The sequence below is a fragment of the Tachysurus fulvidraco genome, chromosome 4 (genome assembly GCF_022655615.1).
Source record: "Tachysurus fulvidraco isolate hzauxx_2018 chromosome 4, HZAU_PFXX_2.0, whole genome shotgun sequence".
Classification (NCBI taxonomy): Eukaryota; Metazoa; Chordata; class Actinopteri; order Siluriformes; family Bagridae; genus Tachysurus; species Tachysurus fulvidraco.
In genome coordinates, this window is record NC_062521.1 from 26211448 (window position 1) to 26225168 (window position 13721).

General features: G+C 39.7%; 1 protein-coding gene across 2 annotated transcripts; it reads left to right on the top strand.

Annotated features, from left to right (window-relative positions):
• Window positions 1-259: 259 nt before the first annotated feature.
• zgc:152968 (uncharacterized protein LOC564848 homolog) lies at window positions 260-12651 on the top strand. Of its 2 annotated transcripts, none has more exons than XM_047811938.1 (16): window positions 260-766; window positions 2014-3854; window positions 3927-4013; window positions 4296-4497; window positions 4682-4878; window positions 4998-5138; window positions 5233-5347; window positions 5463-5534; window positions 7050-7190; window positions 7562-7675; window positions 7946-8019; window positions 8653-8751; window positions 8877-8992; window positions 9073-9211; window positions 9940-10060; window positions 12010-12651. In XM_047811938.1, exons 1-16 carry the CDS (start codon window positions 616-618, stop codon window positions 12099-12101), a joined length of 3702 nt encoding a protein of 1233 aa, XP_047667894.1. In that variant the 5' UTR covers window positions 260-615; the 3' UTR covers window positions 12102-12651. The 2 variants fall into 2 exon arrangements, with proteins under 2 accessions (XP_047667894.1, XP_047667895.1); XM_047811939.1 differs by having other exon boundaries at window positions 263-766; window positions 2083-3854.
• The last annotated feature ends 1070 nt before the right edge of the window (window positions 12652-13721 follow it).

Consider the following 13721-nt stretch of genomic DNA (forward strand, 5'->3'; position numbering starts at 1 on the left):
GTATTTATGTATGTATATACTGTATATGTGTGTGTATTTATGTATGTATATACTCTGTGTGTGTGTGTGTGTGTGTGTGTGTGTGTGTGTGTGTGTGTGTGTGTGTGTGTGTGTGTGTGTGTGTGTGTGTGTGTGTGTGTGTGTGTGTGTGTGTGTGTGTGTGTGTGTGTGTGTGTGTTTTTTTGAGGCAGCAGTCTGCGCGTGCCCGCGTGCAGTGCACATAATTGGCTGCAGGTGATTGCAGGCTCATTAAGTGCGCACCGGAAGTGGAGCTCTAATCTGGTTGTGAGGAAGGGGTTGTAGCAGTAGGGCGGGAGGTTGTATAAATGCTCAGATGTGCTTCTGACACGTCTGTGTAATGAGAGCGTTTATTAAAGCGCATCGTGTCGTTCTCTACGATGCAACGTTATTGGACGTGACTCACTAATGCGTTTAGACTTGTGTAATCTTGTGAGATTACGTGTTTGTTTTCCCATCTACCTCCACCTGACCAACATTAGCTCGATAACACACCCTTTACACCAGAGCACCACAGACCGTGTGCTGAATAAATCAGTGCACCGCACGCATGTCCACACAAACACGCACTAGCTCTTGTGTTCGTGAAAAGCGCCGATGTTTCCTTCCACAGGACTCTTTTCTGAAGTGAAATGTCCTTTTCTCCTTTGGGCCACGTGTGAACGACCTTATTGTCCATACAAACACGTCAAAGTAGAAGAGCGCACAGGTGCGAGTGCCGGAAGCGCGCGCGCGCCACCTGAAAAGGGTAAGTAGTAATTATGGGCGTGGCTTAAATCAGTAGTACTGAAGTCTGGTCATGATACCCAAACACCTAAATGCACTGAATGAAACTCCTCTCCCACTGTAAAGGCTTCCATACATGAGTCAATTTGCTGCTGCTTTTATAAATGCAATTAAAAAATGTCCACTTTTGCCTGCCATAGTAGTGAAGGTGTCTCATCTCAACAACTAAATGATTCTCTCTTTATCTTACAGACCGCCCACTTCTTAATTCTGTTGTTATTTAACTCTGAAAAGCTTATTTGCTCTTATTTAGGCCAATTTGTGTAAATACGATATACAGATCAGTTTATTCGTTTGCTTTTCATTTGTCCTTTTTTTTTGTGTGTTTATGCAAATGTATTTACATAATTTACATCTATGAATATTTAATTGGGACAAGACTCTAAATGTAAATATGTAAATACATTGACACAAAATACTTGTAAGTATATTAGAAATCATCAAGGCAAAAGACTATTCACTTGTAGGTTCCTTTGGGTAATTACATATAATTAAAAAAAAAAGTGTTTAATGAGAGACCGACACACAGATTCCTTACAAGTATACAAGTACAAATAATTAAGGTGCAAATCATTTTATTGTTTTTTTTTTGTTTGTTTGTTTAGTTTGTTTGTTTGGGTGTGAGGTGATGATCATAATGCTAGTAATATGTTTATTTTAATGATAGCTTAGCTATCTAGCTAATGACGCATACTGTATATTGAACCTCGTAGTGACTCTGTAAATTTGAGAAAACCCCCCGAAAGTGAAGTGTAGGTGTGTTGTGAAATTTAATCAACTGAACTAACCTATTTTGCTAAAATGAAATTTTATTTAAAAAATCTATTAACAGTTCTAAATTCGACGTTTCTTCTAAAATTCAAGGAAAAGAACAACATTTTTAAGGTCAATGGGAAATGCAACTAGACAAACATGAAATCTGTACAGTAGATAAGAGTAAGAGCTAAAACATGTGCTTGGTAATTTCTACTTGCTTGGCTCCAATAATGTTATATATTATACTGTTAATTATGTTCATCATAATCTCACTTTACAATTGTGTAGTGTTTTGATCAGATCAAGGATTTTCATATTATAACCTTGGCAAATAATGTTTTGAGACTCTGATTAGTTTGGAAGAACATAATGAGGTAAATGTTCCTGGACAGATGTTTTACAAGCTTAACTTATTACACTGCAAAAGTTGTTTCACTTAAAACTTTGCCCTAGGTCATGGCAATCATAACACTACTAGTAGAACCTTCCACAACCAAGAACAGAGCCACTCTTGTCTTTCAGAGCTGGAAAGGATCAACAAGCAGATTGAAGCAGTTAGAAATGAAGTGGAGAAAGAACAAAAAAGATTGTCCCGCTACCAGTCTGAGCAGGCCGAGAGTGCTGGTGCTAGCTCGGACGAGTATCTTGTGACCGGAAAATCTCAGCATAAAGACCAGAATGGAAACCAGCTGACATGTAAAAAGAACACCACTGCTGCCCGCAAGTACGTTGTTGATTGCACCAAACCAAAAACTGACCTGGAATATGACCCTTGTTCAAATTTTTCTGCTGATCTGCGATTTAGTAGCTCCACAGATAAAATAAAATCAACCAGAAAAGCTGATCTGAAACGTGATCAAGAAAAAGGGAAGGGTAAGAGTGCATCTGCAGATAAAGTTCCCAATTCTACTTGCAATTTTGAGGATTCTGATGAGGAGGGGGAACTAGTCATTGACATTCCACCTTTTGAAAATGATGGGAGTAAGGGATCTCTGATAGAAAACTCATCAGCATGTAAAAATTCAAATTTTATGAAGATGCCCAGAGAATCTTCAGAAATGGCACATCTTGACACTGACATGCCACTGCTGGAAAAGAAAGCAGAAAAGATTAAGCCAGCAAATAAGGGCATGTCTGGCATCGATGAACGACAAGAGTCACTCAAGTCCTTGTATGAGGAGACTGATTTGGTTAAAAGAACACATCCCATTCTGCAAAGGGAGAAAACTTATTATGAAAGAGTACTCGCTGCCGGAATTATAGCTATTGAAGCTGAACAAAAACCCTCAGTTTATTCTAGGATAGCCAAGGAAGAACCTTCCAAGATGATGATGGAGATTAATGCCTCACCTTCAGAAAATAAACAAGTGCTTCATAAGAGCTTGAACCAAAGCTTGGCAGTTTTCAAGAATGACAAATGCAAGGAGGAGATCTTGAATTATGCAACAGAAAATTCTACAGAATTGCATGAAAATGCAGGATTATCTTCAGTAGCAGGTTTTTCACAGGTTTGCCAATTGGAAAAACCTCCACCTGAAAACAGTATGAACTCTGGTGTTTATGAAGAGAAAGCACAAAGTATTGAAACCGTTCTTGACGATATATCCATCTGCTTGGACCACCTGAGGCGTGAAAGTGAGAGCATCGCTTGCCTTCAAGATGTGGACGCACTCCTCCTTGACAATATTCATTCTGCTCCCACTTGCTCAAAGATACAAGATCATCTTTTACAGCCTGGAACACAAAAGCCACAAAGGCAAACAGAACCTGACTTACTACCAAATATCTGGCTCTCTGGTCACGTAAAAAAAAGTGACACCTTGCCCATTAGATACTCATCAGAGATCCAGCAAAAAACTGTATTCCAGGATTACCTTCCCACCACTTCATCTTACCCAGACACAACTAAGGACATTGAATCTTGTCAAAGCCTTCCAACATCTGTTGAAACAAATTGCCCAATTGCACATGGAGTCCCAGCAGAACCTGTTGAGAAATCTGTTCAGAATGTACCTCTGTACATTTCTGGAGCAAATACTGCAATGGTTCTTTCTTCACATACGGAGCGAAACACAGCTGATACATCGATGGAATTGTTTGGGGGTCAGAACCTGCAGAAAGCACCTGCTTTGCTGGGTGCAACAGATGAGCAGATGACGGTTGACTCTAGTTCTTCAGAAGAGCTTAATTACTCAGACCTAGAACTTTCAGAAAGTGATCCAATGGAAGAGTGCTACAGAATCTTTATGGAAGCCAACAAGGTTGAAGATCCCACCGTTCAAGGTGACATGCCAGTAAGTGGATAGGTGTACAATAGGTTGGACTGAACCAGGAAGAGAAAAGTTATCATTGTCCTTATTTTGTAGGAAGAGGTTTCAAAGGTGGCAGAAGCTGATTTGGTCAAGCCAGGACTTGCTCAGAAAAAGAGAGTAGCCCATGTAGCAAAGTTTGAGGTAAGACTGGTTTATTAATTTAGTACTAATTTGGTTAAGGATCATTGAGTTGCTTGCTTGCATTTTAATGTAGTTAGTAACATTTAAACTATTCTTGATGCAAACACACAAAACATGCACAACGCACCTCAAGGTCTAAAACCAAGTTTGTCAGCTTTTGTCTCATTATGGCCCACAATCCACCAAAACTAGATGAGGCTGTATACATGTTTTTGGAACTACAATTAAACCTATATGCAAAATATTTTGTGATTTTTTTTTTATATCTTGGTAACTTAACAGGCCAGTAAGAGCAAAGCACAGGTCATTGTGCCCCTTAGAGGTGGTGGTTCCCATCTCACCGTGCCCAGCCGGAGTCAGCAGTGCCAGAAGATGGCAACATCTCTTACAACAGCAGTGAAAGGGTGCCAATCCTCTGTTGCAGCCAATGCACCAAAGCGAGCCCTCACACCTACCATCATGCATTCAACTGTTGTGCCAAACAGTGAGTAATCTCATCCAGGTAGATGTCCACATGCATCTTTGAAATGCAATAACCTTGCACTTCTTTACCACCATAGTTCCTTCTTTAAACAATAGGCCAGAGTGTATTTAAGGAGGAATATTTATCCACAGCTAACTGTTTCGTATCAAAAACAACTGTTCTCAAAAGAGATTTTAATTTCTAGACTGTGTGAACATCCTCCCAGCTGGGACAACCTTGCGAATTGGTCCAAATCTTCAACTAATTGTCCCCGAAGGGACCTGTGCTTTACCAGTAACGCTAATTCCTGCTGCTACACCTGTAATACGTCCAGTCCATCAGCCAGCTCCAATCCTGCAGCCTATACAGCCTGCACAACCTGTCAACTACACACCTGCCAAGGTAGGTAAGGCTTGCTAAACAAGGCTGTGGTCTTTCTTAGATTTTGTTAGAACTATTTTGTTATATTAACTTTACTAATTTGTACTCATTTGTCCCATGATGTTTGACCATTTAAACAGTCAATTCCCACCAAGCGCAAAGCAAAAGTACGTACAGAGGTTGGCATAAAGGTTCCTCATGACGTACGGCAGCGCTACGTAAATCTCTTCGTGGAGGAGTTCCTGAAAACATCCGCCACTGTGCAAGATGCCTTTGAAAAGGTTTGTAAACAAATGGGAATCTGATGCACATCATCTCTCTGTAATACACTTTTATGAGTTAGAAATGCTCTTTTTGCACCTCTTTGTATTGCAGGCGCTAGCAGAAGAGAAGACCGTGTTTGATCGTAGCGTCAATAAACTGAAGTATCTAAGCATAGCAGTAAATGCACTCAAGAGGCTTAAAAATCAAAATGCAGCTCCTGCCAAATGTATGCAAATTTGATGGATGGTTCTTAACAGCAATTTGCCTCTAATGTTTTAGATAACCTTTCATGGAATATGCTAATCTCGTACAGTTTTTCTGGTCCTGTTTTCACTGTACAGTTTCCACTGACAGAGATGCACAAGCGTCTAGAGGAAATGTGCCACTCAATACTCAAGCACTCCTGCAAAATGGTAAGAGTGCCATTAGCTTTTATATCAGGGTCACATTAAAGTGTCCATCCTGCTGGTATTAATATCAATTTTATCCGATTCATTATGTATAAATGCTTAGTGGACCATCCTTTAGGGAATACACTTAATGCTCTGTATGTACAGTAGGAAGGGATCGTGAACTAGATTAGTTTGCTTACGGACAGCTCGGTACTCAAGCTTAAAAAACGGTGATGATCGATCATACAGTAGGTCACCATAGTAAGCATACAACTGGCATGTGAAATTGAATAAGTGATTCACTTAATCTTGTGTAGTAATTGTCTCAGTAAGTGTGCTAATCTTAATATAAGCTTTAGTTTTCTAACTGAATGCAGGTCACACTCCTAAATAGGAAAAAACAGTAGATCTTTATGGGGTTTGCTTAATATACGGAATATTTCATTTACGTCATGAAGCTTGACTTTTGTAGCCGTCAGTCAACTCAGACTTGAGTCATGTTGTGTGTCAAAGTAACATCCACATGAAAATTCAGGGCCCAAGGTTTCCCAGCACAACATTGCCCAGAGCATCGCACTGCCTCCAGCAGCTTGCAATCTTCCCATAATGCACCCTTCCCAAGGTGAGCAACACGTTTGCACCTTGACATCCACGTGATGTAAAAGAAAATGTGATCAGTCCAGGCCACCTTCTTCTAATGCTCCAGTTCTGATTCTCACTTGCCCATAGTAGGCATTTTAGGTGGTGGATGGGGTCAGCATGGACACACTGACCTGTCTGCGGCTATGCAGTTCCATACATAGCAGGCTGTAATGACACCTTTCCACCCAGCAGTAACTTGCTCAGCAATTTGTGCTCCGGTGGCCTTTTTGTGTGATCAGACCAGACAGGCTAGCACTTTCTCACCACTCGCCTTGGTTACCCATTGCATTTAGTTCCCTGGTTGTTCTTCCTTGGATCATTTTTGGTAGTTACTAACCACTGCATACTGGGAAGACCTGCTGTTTGAGATTATCTGACCTAGTTGTCTAGACATCAATATTTAGCCTGTGTCAAAGTCACGTCCAGAACCGACTGTTCACTTGCTCCCTAACATATCCTACTACATAGCAGGTGTCCGTGTAATGAGATTGTTCACTTCACATCTCCGTTATATGATTGTTATAGCTGTTTGGTGTATGTCTACATAAAAACAACAGCTTCATTTAAACCACCAGGATCCTGACCAGGCAGTTCATTATGGATGAAAGAATGAAGGCTATAAATGCATCATTCGTGTTCTTTTCTAAACACGTTCTTTGTTTGTACCATTAACTACATATCTGACTGCTGAGTCGCATGAAAATTAAAACTTGGCAGGCATTAAATAAATAAATAAATTTTGCTCCTCCAATTAGTATGATTAGATCAAATGTTCTGTTCAATCTAATTAATGTATTCAGATTTCATTACATCCTTAGTGTAGTTTTGACGTAGCCATGTACTGATGTACATATTAATGTCGACTGTTTCATCCACACTCCTTCTCAACACTAGGTGACTCCACACTCTACAATCAGCTGAAGGAGCACATTCTAACCAGGACCCTGTTGAGGGAGAATAACTATCCTCACAAACACCCTGATAAAACTGGCTTTGCCATTCAGTATGGTGACAGCAAAAAGGGCAACACTGATGGTGAGTTCACTAAAATTAAGAATTACTAAAGTATTCTCATGGAGAACCAAAGAAGGTGTTCCTTAAAGAATACTTCATGTAATGCTTGTGCTTCCTTCTACATTTAATGTTACTTTCCCAAAACAAATAATGTACTAGGATTTGAGATTTATAGTGTTTGAGAGATGACTTCTGATCACATCTGGATTTAGTATTAACATGCTGCCTGAAATTTGGATCAGGACTATTTGCATACTTTTTACATTTCTGGGTCTCTGCAGGGGCTGAAATATAAAAACTTGTTTTGTTTTTTCTAAATGTAAAATGTTGGAAATTTTTTTGTTATTCTGTAACAACAAACACAGTATTTGTGAATGTTGGATAATCAACAGTTTCCAGGAGACTCTGCTGTCGCTGTGGTACTTCTTTCTCCGTTAGCCAGACAGGAAAGCACACTCGCAAAGAAGAGTGCAACTATCATTATGGAAAAGTCCTGGAAAACAGAGGTGAGAAGTGGAGTAAGAGAATATCTGCCTTTACCAGATGTATTTTGTATATCTGGGGATACACATTGCCTTTTTTTTGTCTCCAACAATCCCCAAAAACACATGCATGGTATAATATTTGGCCTGGTTACTCCAATACTGGCTACAATAATTTGAACTTAAATCAGTCAGCTCTGGAAAGAACTGAATAGAAACATTTGGAAGATTTTCACAACCAGCTCCCCAATCGTTAGTGTGTACATAAGTATTTCGTTTTATTGTTTCTCGCAGTACCAGGGGGAGTGGAGACACGCTATAGCTGCTGTGAGAATGCTGTCGGGTCGCCTGGTTGCCAAGTGTTCAAGGTACATTACTTTTGGTCTCAAACTAAATCCAAATCCATGGTGTACTCGAAATGCTTTGTACACATAGCTGGACAAAAGCCTCTGAATCAGATTGGTAATCTCCTGGCCATATGTGCTAGTGAGAGATTAACCCCTTTAATTAATGTTTTGCATTTGCAATTAAAGATTAATTTGAATTGGTTATTGCAGAAATAGAATCGCTTATCCTCTAAATCAAATGGCCTTTTCCTATGCAACCAGCGAGCTCTTGTTCACCATCATAGACATTAGCAGTCTGGCTTGTTGAATTAAAGGTATCCTTTTCCTTATTAGGAACTAATCAGGATAAATCATTTACTGAATTACAAATAGTAATGAATGAGTGTTTAAATGTTTTGTGTATTGCTGTACAAGGGCCCGCTATGCTCCCAGTATGTTGATCAATGTGCCTTTTATTTGCTCCACAAAAACATCCCAGTCGAAACACACCCAAATCTTTGTTCAGTTAGCTACAGCAAGATGGCTATTGGTGCCCTTTATTGAAGTAATCTTTGGTTTAAGATTACATGCTAAGTATATATTTATTTACTTTTTTAGTTATTTGACAATAACAGGAAAGTTATAGTTTAAACTAAACTATTCTGTCTTCTGTAGCTCCATGTCCATGATGCGATGAGTCTCCAAGGGTTTGTTAGTAGCCTCCCTCAGACCCATAAAGGCTGCCCAGAGATTTATGCTATAGATACTGTTATGGTATGATAACTATATGAATATAACAACTTTTTATTCAGCATTTTGTTATTTATTGATGAGAAGAATCAACCAAAAGCTTGAAGTCTCTTAAACATGTCTCCTGTTCTGCCTCACTCCCGCTTCAGTGCTATACTACTCAGGGTCTGGAACTGGTAAGAGTCACTGTGGTGAACAGCAATCTTCAGGTCGTCTATGACACCTTCGTTAAGCCTACCAACGAGGTCATTGACTACAACACCAGGTATATTTTGGCATCAGGTGTACGATGGCAGAAGTACCCTAACGAATGAGAGGGATGAATATGACTTTCTTCTTGCCCAGGTTCTCAGGCGTCAGTGAGGATGATGTGAAGAACAGTAGTTTGTCTTTGCGAGATGTGCAAACTGTGCTTTTGAGCTTCATCAATGAGAGAACCATTTTAGTCGGGCATGGTTTGGAAAATGATCTCTGTGCTCTGAAAGTGAGTTGTGTTTGTTTGTTTTTTACATATTTTATTTTATTTTTTAAAATGCTCTTTTTTTGGTTACTTTCTCATAAATTTCAGAAGGCCAGAAGAAAACTGGCTTACAAAAAAAAAACCTCAGGAACATGATTAACTTTGAGCTTGGGCTAAATAACTGGACATTGTGCATCTGATACAGTAAAATCAAATCCAGTACTCTGTGTACTGTGCTTCTACAGTCAGTGGAAGCCCTTTAGGGTCAGTGGTGGCTCAACTGGTTAAGGCTCTGGGTTGTTGATCGGAGGATCGGGGTTCAAGTCCCAGCACAGCCAAGCTGCCACTGCTGGGCCCTTGAGCAAGGCCCTTAACCCTCCCTGCTGTATCATAGCTGCCCCTGCACTCTGACCCCAACCTACTCAGTTGGGGTATGTGAAGAAAAGAATTCCACTGTGCTGTAAGGTATATGTGACAATAATAAAGGCTTCTATGCCATAAGTATTCACACCCCATGAACTTGCTTCTCTGACTAATGGTTTGACTTTAATTGTATTTAATGATCTGCGGGATGTTTTATAACCAAACCTCAGATGAAACACTTCCAAGTCTTTGTCCTAAGTTTAATTTTTGTAACTTTTTTTTTTTTTTTTTGGTGGGTGGTGGTGGTGGATACCTAGGTAAGAGAAGTAAAACCACCAATAGCAAAAACTGTAATTCCTTTATTTTTTTTATTCTTATTAAATTTTTAGATTATCCACAACAAGGTGGTTGACACGTCCGTGGTGTTCCCTCATCGCCTGGGTCCACCGCACAAGAGGGATCTCAGAAGCTTGACCGCAGAGTATCTGAGGAAGATAATCCAAGAGAGCGGTAGGTTTAGCTGATTGAATCATTTGCCCTGTTAAACCCATATTTAATCAACCGTGTGACTGAGGCTTGCTCACACTGGGAGCTGCTGAGGAATCTCCTCATTACTGTGCAGTTATCTGCCACTAGTTACTCTGTTTCTTTTCAATACTTTAAAAGAGAAATGAAAAAAATGAGTGCAATTGCTTACCTGATTGCTGAGCTAATCATAGCTTATAGGTTGAATGCTAATGGGCTTCACTGATTAGTGTTACATAGAAAAGCCATATTTAAAAAAAAAAAAATTGTGTTCAGATCAGGTCAGTAACTAAAACTATTCCCGAACTATTTCACTAGTTTAGTGAAGGATTTAGGAAATGGCTTAAAAGTAATGCTGCATCACACATTTTAACCCTTACTTTACAGTTTAAAATGTGTGATACAGCATTATTTTTAAGCCATTTCCTGAATCTTTTTCACTAAACTAGTCTTAGTCCTATGTATATTGTCATACATAAACAATAATTATAAGAATGAATATCTTCACACAGAGGGGGATATGGTGGCTTAGTGGTTAGAACGTTCGCCTCACACCGCCAGGGTTGGGGGTTCGATTCCCGCCTCCGACTTGTGTGTGTGGAGTTTGCATGTTCTCCCCGTGCCTCGGGGGTTTCCTCCGGGTACTCCGGTTTCCTCCCCCAATCCAAAGACATGCATGGTAGGTTGATTGGCACCTCTGGAATATTGTCCGTTGTGTGAATGAGCGTGTGTGTGTGTGTGCCCTGTGATGGGTTGGCACTCCGTCCAGGGTGTATCCTGCCTTGATGCCCGATGATGCCTGAGATAGGCACAGGCTCCCCGTGACCCGAGAAGTTCGGATAAGCGGTAGAAAATGAATGAATGTCTTAACATTGGCCTGCGGTACCCCAGTCCTACCCATTTCGGTGCTTTTCTCTGGGGGTAAGGGGGATACTTCCTACTCCAGGACAAAGGTCGGCCAACTATGACATAAGTAACAACAAGGAAGAAACTTTGACATTAAATCTGTATAGTAGATCTCCAGCTTCCTGATTCAGGGGTTGAGATTGAGTTAATGTCTGCAGGTTTTCATCAACAGATAAAACATATGATGCACTGCTCATTTAAAAATTTTAGAATTGTGGTGAAATAAGGATTATATAGCAGAAGAGGCTTAAACCATCACAGCACGTTCTGTTGGAAAAAAATAATTCTCTTTGGCATGGCAACAGTAATCCTGTTACAGGACCAGCTGCATAACAGCAACTTGTATTTTATTGTTTATTTTTTGGAGAATTTTTTAGAATTGCATTCTAATCCATGCAAAACTCCAAAGAACAACAGAAAAAAAGTGGCTCTTGCAAACTTGCTGAATATTATTGATTTTCAAAATGAAATCCATGGGCTTTCTTTAATATGTGTATTCAAGCAATTTTTAATCCAAGCGAATAACCCCAATTCTCAATGTTGTTATGGCTCAATATTTAGGCAATTGTATTTGTAGACTAGTGGGCTAGTCTACAAATAAACTTTCATTCAGCTGATCTTGTGTAAGCTCATGATAAACCTTTAGTGTGTTTGATAGGATATTTTACATGTATGATCCAGACAGTGCACTAGTAAACCAAATACATTTTCTTTTCTAGCAATAATTTACAATTAGTACAATTCTTTATTATGGATCGGATGCCTGTCTTCACCTCCTGTGGAAAACTGCTGTAGAAATTGAAATTTAATTTTGGACTCAAACAAAAATTACACCCTAACAATATCCTCTAGAGTTATTGTGTAGGCTGTACAACGGTCTGGTGTGTAATGGTGTATAGTCTGCAGAAGGAGCCAAAATTACAGCCTGTACATGATTGTGTAATCTTGGTGAGTCGGGACTAAACAAAGGGCTGCTGTGTCCATTTTTGGTTCGTGTTATTTTAGTGTTTGTCCTTCTTGTCGTGCAGTGGATGGACATGATACCCAAGAGGACGCGGCAGCGTGCATGGAGCTCATGCTGTGGAAGGTGAAAGAGGATGCTAAAGGGAAGAAATGGTGACCTCCGGAAGAAATAATCTGCTTACTGCCCTAAATGTGCACTGCTGTAGACTTGTAAAATTTCACTTGGAACGTTTTTGCTTTATAATAATCTTCACCTGCTGTTTGTTTTAGGGTTTCTGGGAATGTAAGCATTGAAATGATGAACTGTTTACTTATATGTCCAATAGTTTTTTATGCTTTTCTTTTTGTTGATTATTCGCTTTTTGTTGCTGGGGTGGTTGTCTTATTTTGGTCCATATGTTTATTTCAGGGGGAAATGTAGACACGGTGTACCTTTTTATAAAGTGACTGACTTAAGGTACTTAATTTGACTGAAATTAACCTCAAAATCGATCTTTCTAAAGAAAACCTATATAAGGATACGTAGGGGGACCACTTCAGTGACGAGGAAACGTACAACTTCGTAGCTTTATTTTCTGAGAGCATCACAAGGCATCGTATTTTGTCAAGTGTTTATGAAATAAACCGATTCACAATGACACTAGGGGAGAAAAAGTGCACTTATGCACTCTGGGAAGATGGAAAAGAAAGTAAAGACATCGCAATGATCCGGCGTTTGTGTGAATTATTTATTTAAAAAAAAAAGTACATCTTCATTGTTAACCAATTAGTTGAGTTGTTAATTAGTTAATTGGCTTTAAATTCTTTCAGGCTCCGACCCAGTCATGCCTCAACCTAGTGTTATTGATTAACTTTCATGAAATGTGAATTCTGTTAGTTACACTTAATTTGCAACTAAATTAACATTGATTAAGATGGTGGAGTAATGCACACATAACTGTGATTGGCTCTTTACCAATTCCTCCTTATCTTTGTTCGAGTGTCTGGATTTCTCAGGAAATCACCAATTCCGTATCCAACTCGAACAATTACGTTTACTTTTTGTAATTCTAAGTACATAGGCTTACATTTTAAAAGTTGTAAGGTGTTTATTCTTTCGTTAATAAGCTATCTTGAGCTTTAAGTAGGTTTAAATAGGTTTTTAACAAACTCATGACCAGTGATCAATCTCAGGCGTCATCGGGCTTCGAGGCAGGATACACCCTGGACGGAGTGCCAACCCATCACAGGGCACACACACGCACACTACGGACAATTTTCCAGAGATGCCAATCAACCTACCATGCATGTCTTTGGACCGGGGGAGGAAACCGGAGTACCCGGAGGAAACCCTCGAGGCACGGCGAGAACATGCAAACTCCACACACACAAGGCGGGGAATCGAACCCCCAACCCTGGAGGTGGGAGGCGAACGTGCTAACCACTAAGCCACCGTGCCCCCCCTTTCCGAGCTATCAATTAAACATAATTGGAAGCATTTCCAATTTTGGCTTATTGAATGCAACGATTAGTGATTAAAAACACGGCTTCTTGGTTTGTATTAATGAGTTTGTTCTAATATGTTTGGTGTCTGTAGTAACAGGTGATTTGAGGGACTACTACTTTTGAACAGGCCACACAGACAGCTTTATATGGTGAAGTTCCGTGAAGAAACATGTATTTAACATTCTGTTATATTCTACATTTTTGGAAGGAGACTAGTGTCAGGGCTTTATCACATTTTCCTCAATGGGGGAAATTTTTTCAGATTGGAGGAGTTTGCTCTTTCAGGTTTTTC

What these genes read in the sequence shown, in the direction of transcription:
- zgc:152968 (XM_047811938.1), top strand. Translation starts at nt 616, where the DNA reads ATGTTTCCTTCCACAGGACTCTTTTCTGAAGTGAAATGTCCTTTTCTC. An exon ending in GCGCGCGCCACCTGAAAAGG is followed by an intron (nt 767 to 2,013) that starts GTAAGTAGTAAT and finishes ACTTTGCCCTAG; the next exon opens with GTCATGGCAATCATAACACT. An exon ending in CCGTTCAAGGTGACATGCCA is followed by an intron (nt 3,855 to 3,926) that starts GTAAGTGGATAG and finishes CTTATTTTGTAG; the next exon opens with GAAGAGGTTTCAAAGGTGGC.